Raw genomic sequence first — 17,658 nt, forward strand, 5'->3', positions numbered from 1 at the left:
CTTTAACTGCCAAAGTTTTAAAATATACCATTATATTTAGAAGTAACATAAAAGGAAGAGTAACATAAAAATGGCAGTAGCACGCAGGGATTGAGAAGACACCCAGTGTGAAGACCATTTTGTCTCTGTTTTTTTTTTTTTTTTAAATATTTTTATTAATTTTCCAATTAAAACCAATTATATCACATTCAATATTTCAAATTATACACATATATATATCAATCAGACCGAATGTTATGCCAAATCATCTAAAGAATTTTTTATTTGGGTTCCCATGCTTCAAGAAATTGGGAATTCCTCGCAACTGTCCACTGCCGTCTTTTTTCTAAAGTTCAAATCGTCCTTCAAGTTCATAATAATCCAGATCTTCCCCTTACAGTCACATAGATGTTTTCCACTTTCACGATTGTTTCCCAGCTGCTGATATAAATATCAAACAAAGTCTCACAGATGTTCTTTCTCCTGTGTGAGTTAATCAGTCCAGCCTCCCCATAAATCTTCTTAATGGAGCTCCTGTTGCGTTGAAGCAATTCGAAGTAGCGCCATCTTAAAAAGCTCAAATCACTTTCGCTTTTCTCTCATAGCCATGAAGATTTACGATCATTATAGAATTTACAGCTTTTCCAGGCAGGAGACCCAAACATCAAACCATAGACTCTTGGTAAATTAATGGATCTCCTTGCCCTATAGCTGAACTTAGCTTCAGGTCGCTGCTCCAATTTAAAGTGCGTCACAGCTCATAAATCCTCCGAACGCATTCAGAACTCCTTCCGTCCGACTAGGGGGGGGCTTTTCTCATCGGCAACTCCACATCTTTAAAAAAATATGCTCAGTAACAACAGTTATAAGGTTCAACTCACACAGTCTTTTGCTTCTCTTTCACTCCAAACAAGCCAGGACATCGCGTCCGGGAAGGTACGAGGCAACAATATGAAGAAAAAAAATAAAATAAAAACTCACTCCCCTTATCGCTCCGTCCCCATCAATCCTTCTTCCAGATGCAGTACAATCTTTGACTCCTCTCACTCGGCAGCATAAATTTCTCAGCAGTAAACAGCGCTTCTTTCCCTCCTTCTGAAGTATGTCCATAGATTTAAGCCTAATTATCTTCTTTAACCATGGAAATCCCCGCCATGCAGATTAGCGTCCGGGAGTCCTGGCCCTTGTAAGTGCTCAGCCCAAGCTCCCCCCACTCCAAAAACAGTCGGAGTGGGTCTGGGGGCATCGCGGGCCAGCGGCCCCTCTCCGTAACCCCCGGAGAGGGTAGGGGGTTGCCATTTACTCCCCTAGCAACCGCCAAATTCCTTACAAAGGTCAGAGAGATGGAAAACAGGTCCGCCATTCCTGCAGGCGGAAACCGGAACCCCCTTGTCTCTGTTTTTGAAGTGGTTGCATAAAATGAGTTTGGAAGAGTTTTCCGTTTCATTGGTGCTATTTTCAAGAAAAAAGAGAGCGCCGTAATACCGTACTCCGTCTCCTGATCTATTTCAATTTCCATGGAGCGCCAGTTCCCTTTCTAATGAAGAGAAAGACTTGTTGCTTTCAGTAGACTTAATGGTTTTAATTCTCAAAATTATCGCCTGCGAGTGGTGTATAGTACAGTACTTAATAGCAGGGCTTTGGAAAGGAAGCGGGAAGGCGGAACAAGCCTTTGGTACCTGTGGATTTAAAATGCATTCAAGATTAAACGGCTAAAAAGCAGCCTCGCATGTGCTGCAGACGCTTCGGCACCGAGTCCAGGGGGCTGAAATGACTAAATCCGTCGCCAGCTGCAGCACATTCGCACTTTCCCTCGCGTCGCCGTTTTTTTAATCAGAAGTGGAAGAGGAGGGTGGAGTGGAGCGCAAGGAGGCGGCGCGCCAAGTCCCCTCGCTCCTCCGCCGGCCTCTCAGGAGGCGGCGGCGAAGCGGCGTCCTCCGTCCCCAAAGCAACAGCGGCTCCGCCCCGCAAACAGTGGCCGGAGGAAGTGCCGGCAGCCAGCATGGGGGGCGAGGAGCCCGAGCCAGACTTCGAGAGCGCCCCCGAGACGGACCCCCGGGCTCGGCTGCTGGGGGCGCGCGTGGCAAGCAGCCTGCGCGTGGAGCCCGAGCGCTGGGAGCGTTGCGCGGGGAGCTCCGAAGCGCGGCCGCTCCTGCGCGCTTTCCTCGACGGCGACCCGGCCAAGCGGCTGCTGCTCGTCACGCCGGGCGCAGGGGGCCAGTTGGCGCTGGCCGACCGGCTGGCTCCGGCGCCCGGCACCGGGCGCTCTGGCAAGGGGGTCTTCCTGCTGCGCCTCGCCCCCGGGCCGCTGCGCTCCCCGCCGGCTCCCGGGCACCTGCTCTATGGGGACCTGTCCTCCGTGCCCCTGGAGCACCTCGCTGCCCTCGTGGAGGAGGTAGGGCTGCTCAAAGGGGCCGGGCGCTCTGGGGAGGGCTGAATGCGGGTCAGAGGTCTGGCATAAGGGGGTGGGCATTCCCCCCCTCAACCTCATAGCTGTAGCAGCAGCTGCATACCAGTTGTATGTCCAGCAGGTGAGTAGTTTCCCTTGCTGACCCCCCCCCTCCTTTTTGGTCTGCCAAGAAGCTGCTAAACTTAGGACCCTGACAGAAAAAAAGGGGGAACAGGCGAGAAAGCATCGCCTTCTTTTAGTGCCAAGACCCAGCAGTGCTTTTTTTTCTTTTTTCTTTTAAAAAAATTAGGAGTACTCTCATTTTGACTCAAGAAAATCACCATTTTATAGTTCAAATCGGGAAAAATAAATAGAGTAAATGGACAAAAGTACAAAGATTCACAAAATGTTTAGGGTTATGCGTCCCCCTGCGTCCCCCCAGAAGAAAGCACTGGGTAGCAGCATGTAATAAGAAGAGGGGTGGCCCTCTGAACAGGAGAGGGGTTATATTACTCAGGGTCCTCAGGAAGGTCCCCGGTTTGGTCCCCAGCACCCTCTGTTAACAGGGTTTTAGGGAACCTTTCTGGGAAACAAGCCTCTACCCTTGCATTGGACTGGAGGTACAATTCTACAATCTATGGAGAGCTGTTGCCTTTGGAGGTTGACATTTTGGAGCTACCTGGATGACTGGGGTCAGGTCTGCTATTAAGGTAGCTTTGTATGTTTATGCTACTGGTGCCTTCAACTTTTTGTAATAAGCGTTTTCACCATAATTTTCATCAGAGTGATGAACATTCACCATCCTGTTTTTATTATTGGTTTGCAAAGGGAGGGGGGAGTGCCAGGTGGGTGAGCAGCTAGCCAAAAAGCGCCTGGTTCCTTTTCTATCCCAGTCATGGTGAGTACTGGAGTTTTCCTTGCTGTCAGGTCCAGTATAATTTGAGTTTCCTGCTCTCACATTAGCTCATTGGCCATCCGTTTTCCAAGCACTTCAGCTCCTGGGCTTGGACAGATGTTTGAAACTCATGCAATAGAGGGTTCATCTTCACAAATTCTTCATAGAAAGAACTACACACTGCCTTGTGTGGGGAAGAGAGAGAGGCAAGCATATAAACGTACTCTTTAAGTTGAAGGTAAAAAGAATCTGAATTAGTCTCTGTATATTAGCCCTGTGAGGGGACTCGGGGGAGGAGATTGTCATTATTATTTATAAATTTATCTACTGTTTAGTACCAACACAACTAAATTAGGAGTTTATACAGTATACCAACCAGTTATGCAAATATTAAAATATAAACACCCGTAATTAAAATACAAAATAGAGCAATCACATTACAACAGCTCAGCATTGAAAAACTGGAGATCACAGGTCACTGTCGATAAACATGGTATGTTTACCTTTGGAAAGAACTGGCTTTATTGATGGCAGCAATGTGGTGACTGACAGTACAATAGTAATGAAATAATAATAACAAACCTAGCCTACACTTAAATGGAGGTGATCCACTTTTATTCAGAAAGTTGCTGAGGAACAAGAATGCAAAACCCAAACCCACAAAATGAGGAAATGAAGACATAGCACCCATTCAAATTTGTTTGTGAAAGGGAGAGGCCGTAACTAGGCATGGATCCCTAGAACCTACCGTTAAATTATCTCTGCTACCAGGTAATGGGAATGGCTTCTACCTGGGCCTGGAGAACTACTACTACTAGTCTGAGTAACTGGGCATATATGTGCCAGTGTGGTCTGACATGGTGCAAGACAGATTCTCGGGTCTGTAAGTGTCAAAGAGTTTCAAAGTGTCAAAGTGTCAGGTCTGCCACTGGAACGATAGAAACAAATGGTTGTCTGCAAAATCCAGCCATTTTTAAAAATAAAAAAAATGATCCCTTTATGTATATTTGCAACAGGTTGGTAGCATGCCTTGGGAGTCCTTTGTAGGAATGACACATACCTGCTTCTCACCATTGTTTTGTGTGTTTTTTGTTAGCTTATTTGTAAAAACATAGTTACAGCTCCTGTTACCTTAAAGAAATTGACTTTGAATAAAGGAAAGAGGTGAGAGATGTAGGAAACAAATTAAATGAAAGTAGATTAACTCCTAGCTTCCTGTTCTTCATGGATAAGTGACTTATTTGCTCACCAGACTTCTTTCCTTGCAGTGACTCACAGTGATGATCTGAGCTTCAGAGGTTTGAAGTGTTTTTCTAGGTTCTCCAAATTGATCCATTTTCTTTAGTTCAGGGAACATCAGAGCAAGCATCTCCTAAGGATTCAAGAATTAATATGGGACTTATAAAACTTACAAGTAAAACTTTTAAGTTTTGTTGCGATTGATGTAACCTAGCAAACCAGGGGCTCTGAAATTTTCTCAACCTAATATGTCTTCTAGGTAGTGGTGCCACTCTTGGGGAACCAGAAAAACCATCCCAGCTGGCCCCATGTGGTGTCACAGGATATCGTCCACCACATCTGCAATCTGAAAAGTAGTGTTTTTGTAGTTATTGGACAAATTAAAGGCAAGACTTTGCTGCCGCTCCCTACTGACCCTGAAAGAGACTCGTATATAGATTCTGACAATGAGAAAACGTAAGTAGTAATTGACATGAATGGTCATTTTAAATGTACTCAGTGACTGCAGTATTGCTTTTCTTCTAGGCCAGGCATAGACAAACTCGGCCTTCCAGATGTTTTGAGACTACAATTCCCATCATCCCTGACCACTGGTCCTGTTAGCAACAACTCAGTTTTCATTAACAGCTGGTCTTTTTGCTGCGACTTAGCATAGCCTCCCCCTCCTCCCCCAATTTAAACCACCGTGTTTTGTTTTGTGCTTTGTGTTGGCTGGTTGTTTTTACTAGTTAGAATGAACTACTTTTTTGGTAAACGATGTTGGTCTTCAGTGCAATTTTGGACATTATGATTGTGTGTTTTCATTGCCAGTGTACCAGGTGCCAACTAGTCTCTTACTTTAGCATCTGTCAGTTTTGCTTGATCTTTTGTTCAAAGCACTGTAGTATACTCCCACCATTCCATATTACGGTAAGCCTTTGATAGTTATTGCTGGTAATAATGTGGTGTTGAATCAATTGTACTAAGCAAAATTAAAAAATTCCTTCAGTAGCACCTTAAAGACCAACTAAGTTTTTATTTTGGTATGAGCTTTCGTGTGCATGCACACTTCGTCAGATACCATTGTACTGAGGTGCTTTATTTAAAGGTTTTTACACTATGTAGTTACTGTAATAGAAAGAAGTGTGGAAAAGTATGGCACACCAGGAACAGAAATAACATGGGTCAATAAAGTGAACCATAGATTATACTGTGATAAGCGTCCTAGTGCTTCATTCCAGATAGGACTTCATGTTGTATTTGTTTTTTAGATCTGCCTTTTTATCTACCACTGTCAGATGGGAAGTAAAACTAATCTGCTGATATGTTTGCTTTCCGTAGCACTGAACTTGTGGATAAATCTATTGTCCATGCAATTGAATCAGCTGTCATTGAATGGACCCACCAGATTCAGGGAGTTCTAAAGAGAGAGTCTTCAGAACCACTTTTGCAAGGCCAAGATCCTAGTCCAAAGGTGGAGCTGGCTTTCTGGAAAAGCAGGTACATTTATAGCTTCATTCTGCATTGAAGACGTAAGCAGAGTAGCGAAAGGGCAATTGCAGAACTAACTCTTTGGTTTGAGCTGGACTCTAGTTGATGTGGAAACACCCACTGCTGTTTACGTCACCTGTACAACTGTTTACTTTCTGATTTGTTGTTGTTGTTTAGTCGTTTAGTCGTGTCCGACTCTTCGTGACCCCATGGACCACTTTCTGATTAGCACAATAAATAAATTTCTGCCCTGGAAACTGTTTTGCCTAGGAATATCTTGTTGTTGTTGTTTAGTTGTTTAGTCGTGTCCGACTCTTTGTGACCCCATGGACCAGAGCATGCCAGGCACTCCTGTCTTCCACTGCCTCCTGCAGTTGGTCAAACTCATGTTCATAGCTTCGAGAACACTGTCCAACCATCTCATCTTCTGTCGTCCCCTTCTCCCAGTGCCCTCAATCTTTCCCAGCATCAGGGTCTTTTCCAGGGAGTCTTCTCTTAAAAACTGGCAAATGCATAACCTAGATTTGCTGTAAGGGGGTGTATGTTGCCTGGATATTTGACATGAAATGTGCCTTTGCTCACTGCCTCACCATTTTGTGTTCCCTGTAGATTTGAAGATCTGCAGTGCATTTACAGCCAGCTGAAAACCAGAAGGGTTTTGACCATGATGGAGCTTCTTGACAGAGTGCAGAGCACCTACTTTCCAGCATTCAGGTCAATTTTCAGAGATGTAGAAGCAGGTGAGATTTTGAAAATTTGTGCTATAATGTTTATTCACAGATCACTAACCGCTCCTGGTTGGCCTATGTGGAGATCAGCTTCTTCAGTTCTTGTCGAAATAGTAGATGAAGAGCGGCAGAAATTTCTCAGGAGGAGGGAGCTGCACATATTTTGTCTTATGTGTTGTTGTATTCTTTAGGGCTTTTCTCTGTCACACTTTTAGTTTTCAGTTTTTGCCCTGTGGTGTGTAAAATGAGTTTAATGTGCACTGTATTTCAGAAATATACATGCTTGAAAGTAAGCCCAGTTGAATTAAACCAGAATTGCTTCCACTGACGTATATTTAAGGTCTCCTGAATAATGTACGGCACCTTTCCCTAACTTCTCTTGTGTGGAACTTTTCTTTTTCTTTCAAAATCACAGCTTTGGTTGAGGCCCACGATATAAATGCGCACCTAAAGCCCCTAGAGCGCCCTCTAGAGGAAATAGAAAATGTGGAATTCAACGAGTTGAAGCCATTACTAAACCGAGTGCTTCATGTGGTGTGCTTAATCTGGGCCACGTCCAAATATTACAGCACACCTGCAAGGATAATTGTGCTGCTTCAGGAAATCTGCAACCTCCTCATTCAGCAGGTAGGCCATGTGGTGGTTCTTCTCACCCCCTGCAAAATGGAGAAAATAATATACAGTACTGCTGTTTCGTGCAGACACAGTATGAGGGCTCCAATAATGCTTTGGGGTCTACAGGTTGCAACACACACTTTGTCACTGTAAAGCTTCAGCCCTTGTGTTTCGGTTGCCCTCAGCGGGCATGTGTGCCTCCCACAGTTGTCATTCCAGTGCAGTGGTAAGTGAGAGGAGAGGTACCTTGACAATGAGGAGTACTGTGGCATGATGAGAGGGTCTCATGTTAAACAGCCCTGGATATGCATAGAGCCTTTTTTAAATGGAGCGGCAAAATGGAAATCCAGAGAGATGCCCTGTTTCTCTGCAAATCCCAGCAAGTGCTGGAGGTTTAAATATAGGAACGCTACCTTTTCTTTAGAAGGCAGTCCCTTCTGTTTTTTAGACACCTTGTCAGTGTTATGCTTTTGTAGGAAATGTTATAAAAGAGGCACTTGTCCCTTACTCTTCCCTTTGACAGATATGTGGACAGTTATGCCTCCTCCTATTGTGTTGTGTGTACCAATCCCGTTGAACCGTTGTCAGTTTTCCAAATGAACAATTTAAGTTAGGATTAGGCCTCTTATGTTGAATACTCGGTCTTTCTGTGCCTGTTTCATTTTCTCTTCCTTTTTTTTTTTAAAAAAAACACAAGCAAACCATACCACTGAAACGACAAGATTTGTTGCCCTTCTCTGTCTACCTAGGCTAGGACTTACCTCAATGCAGAAGATCTGCTTAAAGCAGAAACTGAAGAAAGTCTGAGCAAAGTGCAGACAACTTTTGATATTTTCAACTATTTCAAGCAGACCTTCGAGGAAAGAAGAGACAATCTTACCACTTACTTTCAGCCAGGCCTAGAGGCAAAGGAGTGGGATTTCCCTTCTGTAATGGTTTTTGCACGATTGGATAATTTTCTAGAGAGGCTCCACGTGGTAAATGTAAGTATCATGGAATATTACAGATGCTGATGTATATAGAGAACAATGTATATAATGTCAGAGATAAATTAGTGTAACTTGTCTCCTTCCCTTGACTCTTTGCTTCCAGGGGTTCAGGATTCCTGGTGTCTATCTAGGGGATCTAGCTGGGGAAGACATGGGTTCAACACCCCACTCCATCATGGAGCTTGCAGGCATGACTGATCAAGCCATTGCTTTTCAGCCTTTTCTGTATTGCAGGGTTTTAAGCAGGATAAACCTTACATAGGCTACCCTGAGCTCCTTTGAAGAAAGGTGGGACACAAATATGGTACATAAATAATACTATTGTTTAATATGTGGTTGAATTTTTCACCCAAGGAGTTCCTGAATTCTCAGGCATTTGCCTCACCAATGCAGATTTCTGCTACAGGAGATCTGCAAAAGCTGTCAGGATTTCTGAGCAAGAGCTGACGGCGATGCTCTTCTTGATGCATAGGCCTCCTCACCCTTCAAGTTACCTTTTTGTTATCTTCTTCCTCATCCTTGAAGGTTACATTGATAAAATGGGGCTAGGTACAGATTAAAAGATCCCCAGAGCAGCCCAATGCCGTGTGTATTTATAGGGCATGCCTCCCACACTTAATCAGAATCTGCTTTGTTCTTACAACGGCATCTTGTTCTACAGCTTTTACCCTGGCTGTTGTTTTTTTTAGGCATGACCCAATTTCCCAGGCTCAGATTCTCTTTTTTTCAAATATAACATGGAAATTGCCCCTTTCCTTGCTCAGATATTAAGACCTCCCCCAACCAAAAAAAATCCACAGTAGTAATGTGCCAACTTCCTAAATAATTGTATTTAACTTTGAGCTTTATATATGTGTACAAAATAGACATTTCCTGGGTGTAGAGAGACAATAGTAGTATGTAGCTCATGACATTTATGGCATAAGGACAGTTAGGATATAGCAATTAGATCTAGAGATGTTCAACAGAAGTCCTTCTGCTGATTTTCACCACTTTCCTCTTGCCCCTCCCCACCCCCACCCCAAACCTTTATTTAGAGTCCTCTGACTTTTTTTGAGGGAAGTGTTGGCACAATGAGGGCTCAAGAAACCCCCATTGCATGAGCAGACTTTTGCTTCCCCAAATCTGAATGAAGCACAATGTTCCATTCGCGTGGTTTTAAAACGAGAACGTTTCTGTAGGTCTCAACATTGTCAGCTGTTAAGAAGAGTGAAATATATTCTGGACAATATAGTTTCAAAAGAAGCAAATGCTGATCTGCTGCCCATCAGATCTGAGAAGTCAATGTGCTGTACATCATTTGGAGAAGCCTTCTCAAATTGCATATAAATAGGTAAAGGGACCCCTGACCATTAGGTCCAGTTGTGACCGACTCTGTGGTTGCGGCGCTCATCTCGCATTATTGGCCGAGGGAGCCGGTGTACAGCTTCCTAATCTGATGCTAAACCAGCATTCATTCCCCACCCACCCCAACTTCGTTGGTCAGCCATGTAGACTGCTAGAGGTTAGCACAATTGTGTGAGACACACAGGGATATGATGCACTGGATCAGCACATGTGGAATGTTACAGAAAGCCTAGTGCTGACCTGTTGCTGACAGATGTGGTATCTGTGGGGTATTCTATATCTCTTTGGCTTTACATGGGTTCCTGAATCTCCCTGTAAAATGTATAGAAATTCCTGGCTCACAATTTCCTCACATTATACAACTTTTGTATGTAAGCATTTTGGCTGCAATTTGTTTTCCACTTGTCAGATTTTCCATTAGTTTCAAACGGCCACCACACCATGGGATTTCACAGGTTAAGAAGATTTTTGGTTGGCTGCAATAAAAGCGAGTTTTTCATTCCTTTCCTACCCCAAACTGAAAGACTTCAGAAGTATAATATAGGCGGCTGACACATGCTCCAGTTCTCTTGAAAAATGGCTTCAATTAGATTTTTTTTTTGGTCTCTTCTTGTCTTAAAGCACAGAATCTCAGTTGAATGCAAAGTAGTATTGATTGGAGGGGAGGGGGCTGCAGCATTTTTATACACCCCTTTAATTAACCTTGCAGAAAGCACAGCAATAATCAATGCCTCTTTAAAGCCATATTGATATTTTCCAATAGGTCTTGCTAGGAAGTAAGCTAAATGATTGTAGCCTAGACAGGAGCTGATCTAATGAGAGAAAGACAAACAGAGATGTTAGCGATTTGTATTTCATTGAGTTTAATGCCCCCGCCTGCCCCACACCAGCAGTAACTCAACAACAGTCTTAGTCACTTAACTATTTAAAAATATGTATTTATAAGTTATATACGTCTTAAGTTTAGGGATGATTATGAAGGTGGTATGGCTAGCGTTGACCTATAACATTATGAAAAATAAACTCTATCTTCTCTTTGTCTCAGGCACCAGCATGAGGCAGTCATGGGTCTAGCCTGGCCTAGTCCACTTGTTGGGAAGCAGTGCCAAAATCTGTTGTGAGTAATAACTGTTAATTATCCCAATTTGTAGGACCTTCTGGTGACTGCGTTGGACCTAGAGAAATTGGAGAAGCTTGAATTCAGTGGCATAAAAGGGAAACCTCTGAGCCAGCAAGTCCTGAGCATGTATGAAGAGTTCCAAGAGGTTTATAAAGTGTTTTCAGATCGTACATATGACTGCTTGGATGTGGCCAACATGGTAGGTGGTTCTGGATTCCATAATAACTCATCTCATCTTTATGCTGAATGTTTCTACCAAAAGAGGGTTTTAGGAGCTTAGCGCTGAAGAGTTTGGTATTTGGGGAGAGTTGCTTCCAGAAACTGCTGAATCATCTGTGACATGAATTCATTGGGTTGTTGTTTGGTTCTGTTAGGAATTTGAAGATGATGTGTGTGACTTCAAGGAGAAAGTGGAAGATATGGATCGGAGGCTAGGGACTGCTTTTGCCCAGGCTTTCGATGATGCAGCTAGCATAGAGCACGCATTCAAGGTTTGTATTTGTTGTACTAGGACAATGCAGTGTGTAGTGAATGTGCCCTATTTTTCAATACACAAAGCTTTTCTTTTCTTACAAATGCCCTGAAGAGTTTTCAGTTAATGCTATTTTATATTTCACCCTACCACTTTTAAGATCTTAATTGCATCCCATTCATCATGTGAATAGGCCCTTGGCTTGAATTGGTGACCTTCAGAGCTGTAGAGCTCCATGGGTTCAAATTGCAGTTGCTGAGCATTCAGAAAGAGATTATAAAACCAAACAATTTTACTTTAATAATAATAAAAAGGAAAAATCCAACAAATAATATATGGCCATGTAAAAAGTTGCATGTGTTTTCTACATTTCCGTGCGCTCTGGCTATTGCCATGGTGTTCCATTGCGCCAGAAGCGGTTTAGTCATGCTGGCCACATGACTTGGAAAGCTATTTGTGGACAAACGCCGGCTCCCTCGGCTTGAAGAGAGATGAGCGCCACAACCCTTTGACTGGACTTAGCCATCCAGGGGTCCTTTACCTTTACCTTATCTGCATTCGCTAAGCACACAGTGCTGGCTCATTTTTTTGTTTCTAGATGCTGCTCCAAAAGCTTCCTTGCAAAGGGAGGGAGAGCCACATTGATTTGGAGGCCTGAAGCCACCCTTTAGCCTGGATTTCTTAGTTCCAAGTTGTGATAAAATGATTTGTGGCCACTGTTTTATCTGGTGAAGGAAATTTTCCAGATAGGTTAAAACCTCAAATTGCTAGATCTCACAGAGCAGGAATTGCCTCTCTCATTTCCCCATCCTTGTTCCTGCACTATTCAAGGAAAGGCTAGTAGCATTCATTTGCTGCTTACCAGCAAGGGGTCGGAGAGTTAGGACTAGTTAAAGTTGGGTGAAGTGGGAGATGCAGAACATTTAGTTAGAAAGGAAAAGAACAATAAAAACATAGGGAGATGGGAGGCGGAAGCAGTCTTTGGTAATAATTGTAGTGAAGGGATGTGTTTGCTGCAAAAAAATGTGGGGCAAATAATGAACGAACCTATGCCTGTCTTTTGGGGAGGGGAAATACATCATTGGAATCATTTTATCAACTGATTTCAACCATTACAATGTGTAACTGATATCAAACATGGCTTATGATTATAACCTGTTTCGTACATTCATCAGATAGATTGGTGAACTGCAGTAACTAGGTGGGCCATTGAAGAAATATGTGGGTGTTGAAAAGGGTTGCTGGTTTTGTTTGGACCCAGGGCATGTACACAAAATCACAGATATTTCCCATTTCTTTCTGTATGGTAGCTGATAGACATATTTGGGAGTCTATTGGAACGGCCATTGATAGCAGCAGATGCCTGTGCAAAATATCCTCTCCTCATCACAATGTTCGACAGAGACCTGGACGATGCTAAACTGATCTACCTGAAACATATTCAGGAGGAGCTGGAACTAGGTATTTGTTAGCAACTTGAGTTAACAAGATGCCTTTAGAAAGCAAGGAAGTGCACAATTATTTTAAGCCGCTTTTTATTTAAAAAAAACTCATAATTGATATTGCAAATCTTTGCTTAAGTAGGACAGACTTCTTCATATTTTTTTTAAAAAATGTAATAAATAAATAAATAAATTAAAGCAAGATTGCTGTGCAAATTACAGCGTATTAGGTCATTTCATTACAATACCTACAAGCCTTTCCAGAACTTGAGAAAGGAGAGCTTCCTGTGCCCCCTTACCTCTACAATAATAAACTTTAAAGCATGGGTCAACAAACTAAGGCCCGTGGGCTGGATCAGGCCCAATTGCCTTCTGGACCTGGCTTGTGGACTTGTGGATCACCAGCGCGCGCATTCTTTCCCTCTCCCTCCCTCTCTCTCTCTCACATGGCGGCGGTGCCTCCTCCCTCCCTCATCCTGGCTTGTCCCTGCCCTACCTAGAGGAGGAAGTGGGCTGGGCTTTGTTGGTGCCAGCAGCAGCAGTGCTCAAACGGCTGCCATTTTAAGCAGCCCCTCTCCGGAGCCCTTTCGCTCATCGTCCCACCGCCGCCAGCCCCTGCCGCTCGCAAGACACAGGTAAGCAGCCACCGGGGCTCATGGTGCTCTTTCATTATTCCCCCCCCCCCAAAAAAATATAGTCCGGCCCCCCAGAAGGTCTGAGGGACAGTGGACCGGCCCCCTGCTGAAAAAGTTTGCTGACCTCTGCTTTAAAGTCTCGTGGTTGATGTGTCATTCAGTCCTGTCAGAGAGGCGGAAACAGACATCGGACCTGAGAAGGGCCGCCATATTATCTATCACAAATGCTTTTTCGAGATACTGGCCCAATTGCTCTCTGCTAGTCAACATACTTCTTCACACAGTGCGTAAATAAACAGTGGAACTTCCTCCTGCAGGAGGAAGTGATGACCATCACCTTGGATGTATTTATAAGACTATTCGACAAATTAATGGATGATAACACCATATCAGTGGCTACTAGCCACAATGGCTGTGCTCCACATCCACTGTCGGAGGCAGTCTGCCTCTGAGTTTCTGGGAATCGCAAGCGGACAGAGCATTGTTGCACTCAGGTCCTACTTGAATGCTCTCCACAGGCCCCTGGCTGACCAGGGTGAGAACAGGATGCTGGTCTAGATGGTTCATTGGCCTGATCCAGCAGATTCTTCTTATGTCATGTGACTGTCCACCTCTATTGAAGCTTCTGCATATGGAGTGGAAAAGAAATTTGAATTCTTATTAACCTTTTCCTCTGTACTTGAGTCCTGAGCAGAATGTGAAGGAGCTGAGCTGCTAGCTGCTAGTTGTTCTCTTCCAAGCCCATAGGAAGAAAAAAACCATTGTATGCAAAAACGTAGCTTGTTGGGAGGCTAAAACCCTTCTTTCTAGTAGGCTTTCTTTGTGCAGAGTTGCTTGCAGGCTGACCTAGTACAACCCAGGAGGGGTATTTGCATATTTTTTGGTTGACTGTTTTACATCAGAGAATCTCTGTTGCTGGGTCCATGTAGTACACTGGTTCACGCTTCTCACTTCGGGATGAATTTGTTTTTCTCAGGTTGTCCTACAGTGCACAGGAATATGCCATTGGTTGCTGGAGGAATTCGCTGGGCTCAAGAATTAAAAGACAGGATCCAGATCCCATTTAGTAATTTCAGGCATGTCACCCACTTGTGAGTATCTTAATTTCATTTAAGCCAGGGGTGGGAACCTCTGATGTGTGCGCCTAATTAAGCCTGCTACACCTGATGTCATATATGATGTCAGCTTTTTCCCTCTTTCTTCTTAGTGTCTTAACAAATGAAACTGATTTGCAAAAATGATACATGTTAAAATATGAGAGACACTGCACACACCTTTGTAATTCAAGAAATCTTTAATAAAAATATTATATATATATATATATATATATATATATATATATGTATGATGTCAGCTGTGGGACTTGAACCAAAGGGGCTTTGTAGGCCCTACTAGTCACCAGTTCCTGCAAAGCCCTGTCACAAGCACCAAATCAGCAGATGTCATTGTGATATTAGGTGATTGACAGGTGGGCAGCTCTACTCATGTGTCAAACTTGGCCTGTGGGGGTGTAAGAAAATAAGGATTTGGGCAGTGGGTAGTTCTCTGCCACTGATATAAGCATTTTATTTATTTCCCTGTGAATCAGTGTGCTGCCTTGTTTTCTGTATTACAGAGATGTTGGGGCTTAAAAGAAAATTGAGAAAGTTGTCTCCATGGTCTAACGTCACAAGCTAAGCTTGAAAATTGTTTCTTGGCTTGTCCTAATTTTATGTTTTGACATCAGTAATCCTAGCAAGGCTGTGTAAGATGCAAGCAGGCTTTTCATAGACAATGGATTGTTGAGAGAGTCAAAAGTCTGAGGAAGACATTGCACAGTGGTTTCTAGGGATGAACTGGGATATCTTTAGCTTTCATAAGGCAGGCAAAGCCGTAACTTGCAGAGCTTTTGCATTTAGATAAAACCTTCCATAATTCCTAAAGGACAATCTAATCTTGCTAAGCAGAACTAGGTCTAGGATACCATGGACAGAGTGTAAAGAATAGATACCCAGTGCACAGTCAGAGGTCACAGTGCACAGTCAGAGGTCACAGTAGGAAGAATCATGCAGTACCACTGTTTTGCAAAGAGTCCACTGGTAAAAATCCAGCTGATAAAGCAGGAAGGATGGAAGGAAGAATAAATGGAATAAAAGACGTGTGTGTGTGTGTGTGTGTTTGTATGCTTATATCCCGCCTAAGGAAATAAGTGCAGCATATTTTGAATTTCCAGATACTATCATTCAAATACTGGTGGTTAGGTCCAGTCCTGATCCGTCTATAAGCCCCTTTAGATCAGTCTGTGGCCTGCTCTGGTTGGTGAATGGAACCAGAATGGAAGAGGCAGAAACAAGGAAACTGACATGAGATGAAATGTTACAACTAGTCCTGGAGCCGAAGTGAGCAGAGTTCACCTAATAAGCCCTGCCAGTGGAAGGCCTGTGGAAGGACTTGTACTTGCTCAGAGGAGAGTTTGCCCCCTCTCTTCCCCCATGCATGGCCCCTGAAACTGGCCCCGAAGGTGTTGGGAGCACCCCCACAACAGCACAGGGGAGAGGGGGAGCTTGTTCCATCTGGCAAGCTGAAATGCTTGCACAGACAGAACAATCGCCATCATGGAATACTGTCCAAACAAAGCATGTTCTTTAAAACCAGACAACGAATGAAAATGAGGGCTGCTATTCAGGTCTCTGTGAATTACAGAGAAAGGAAGCTGTGCTTTGAGAAACAGGAGAAAAATTGAGAGGTCAGACAGAAAAAAATATTTGACAGGAAAGGTATTTGTATATAATTTCGCTTTTCAGGGCTTTCAGACTAGAATGTGATATGCGCTTTTTAAAAAGCTACTTAAAAACAAGAGAAAGTAATATTGACATGCCTATAATGTCTATTACACCACATAGTCTTAATATTTATTTTGATGTTTCTTTTTGGCAGTTGCCTAGACTCTTCTGAAGGCAAAAGAATGGTGCAGAAGTATGAAGACCTGATGGAGATGCTAGAAAAGTAAGTCTGTTTGTTTAGGGCATGATTTGAGAATATATTAGCCATTATTAAGGCATGCTTTATAGCAGGGGTCAGCAAACTGTTTCAGCAGGGGGCCGGTCCACTGTCCCTCAGACCTTGTGGGGGGCTGGACTATATTTTGGAAAAAGAAGAAGAATAACGAATTCCTATGCCCCACAAATAACCCAGAGATGCATTTTAAATAAAAGGACACATCCTACTAAATGTAAAAACGCACTGATTCCCGGACCGTCTGTGGGCCGGATTGAGAAAGGTTTCCCTTGGGATTGGTGTAGAAGGCTGTGGCAAGATTGTTGAGTACAGTCAGCACACACCTATACTTTTGCTGAGGGAACTGCACTAGCTACAGTGGAACCTCAGTTTATGAACACCTCGGTTTACGAATAATCTGGAACGGATTAATTCACTTTCCATTACTTTCAATGGGAAAGTTCGCTTCAGTTTATGAACGCTTCAGTTTATGAACAGACTTCCGGAACCAATTACACCCATGCTTCGGGTTAAGTACGCTTCAGGTTGAGTACTCTGCGGACCCATCTGGAATGGATTAATCCACTTTCCATTACTTTCAATGGGAAAGTTCGCTACAGTTTATGAACGCTTCAGTTTATGAACAGACTTCCGGAACAAATTGTGTTCATAAACTGAGGTACCACTGTACTGATCGCCTACCAGGCCATGTTCAGTGGCTTCTTGTTTAAAACACGTAAAACCCTGAACAAGATTACCTGAAAGGCCTCCTCCCCTTTTATAGATTCTACAGGGTTAGAGATGTTATTTTAGCCGTCCCCTGAAGAATAAGAGACACGACTGCAGGAACTCCCATCCTGTGCTGCTTTTGGTACCTGCAGTTTCCTTTCCACAGCTTTGCTTGCAGCATAGCTAGGAAATATTTTCCAGCAAAAAGGGTTCAGGCAGCCACCTAACAGTTCACAGAGCCTGACATGGTGGTTGTGGTCTTATGGCAGATACCAAGAGAAGCTTTATAAGGAGTGGTTCCAAACCGTGTCTGAAAAATCGCAGTATAACCTCACTCGACCGATCATCAGAAGGCATTCGGAAAGTAAGCTGATTGCTGTCAATTTTGACCCTCAGGTAAGATGTATTACTTACTTAGTAATTTATAACCCGCGCTTATATAAAACGGGCAAAAAGCATACATAAAAACATTATTGAAAACATTGGTAAAACGTGAATAAAAATGGATTGGTTAAAATGAGAAATAATAATATTTCAAAGGCCTATCTAAACAATAGTTTTCAAAAGACATCTGAAAGAAGGCAGATGCAATTCCTGCTTATCTTCTGCTGGAAGGAAATACCGCATGGCAGG

The 17,658-nt window shown here is 43.3% G+C and overlaps 1 protein-coding gene across 2 annotated transcripts in view; it reads left to right on the plus strand.

Annotated features, from left to right (window-relative positions):
* The first annotated feature begins 1,946 nt into the window (after positions 1 to 1,946).
* The window catches only part of DNAH9 (dynein axonemal heavy chain 9), a 196,784-nt gene continuing 181,072 nt past the window's right edge, over positions 1,947 to 17,658 (plus strand). The window contains exons 1-12 of one of the 2 annotated variants that reach the window (XM_035104728.2): positions 1,947 to 2,374; positions 4,762 to 4,958; positions 5,823 to 5,981; positions 6,582 to 6,712; positions 7,116 to 7,327; positions 8,065 to 8,298; positions 10,803 to 10,970; positions 11,146 to 11,262; positions 12,554 to 12,704; positions 14,297 to 14,411; positions 16,237 to 16,305; positions 17,295 to 17,421. In XM_035104728.2, the coding sequence (XP_034960619.2) occupies positions 1,982 to 2,374; positions 4,762 to 4,958; positions 5,823 to 5,981; positions 6,582 to 6,712; positions 7,116 to 7,327; positions 8,065 to 8,298; positions 10,803 to 10,970; positions 11,146 to 11,262; positions 12,554 to 12,704; positions 14,297 to 14,411; positions 16,237 to 16,305; positions 17,295 to 17,421 (2,073 nt within the window). In that variant the 5' untranslated portion in view covers positions 1,947 to 1,981. Of the gene's footprint in view, positions 2,375 to 2,988; positions 3,079 to 4,761; positions 4,959 to 5,822; positions 5,982 to 6,581; positions 6,713 to 7,115; positions 7,328 to 8,064; positions 8,299 to 10,802; positions 10,971 to 11,145; positions 11,263 to 12,553; positions 12,705 to 14,296; positions 14,412 to 16,236; positions 16,306 to 17,294; positions 17,422 to 17,658 lie in introns of those variants that run through there. The other variant, XM_060271783.1, reaches the window with a different exon arrangement.

Source organism: Zootoca vivipara, chromosome 2 (assembly GCF_963506605.1).
Source record: "Zootoca vivipara chromosome 2, rZooViv1.1, whole genome shotgun sequence".
Classification (NCBI taxonomy): domain Eukaryota; kingdom Metazoa; phylum Chordata; class Lepidosauria; order Squamata; family Lacertidae; genus Zootoca; species Zootoca vivipara.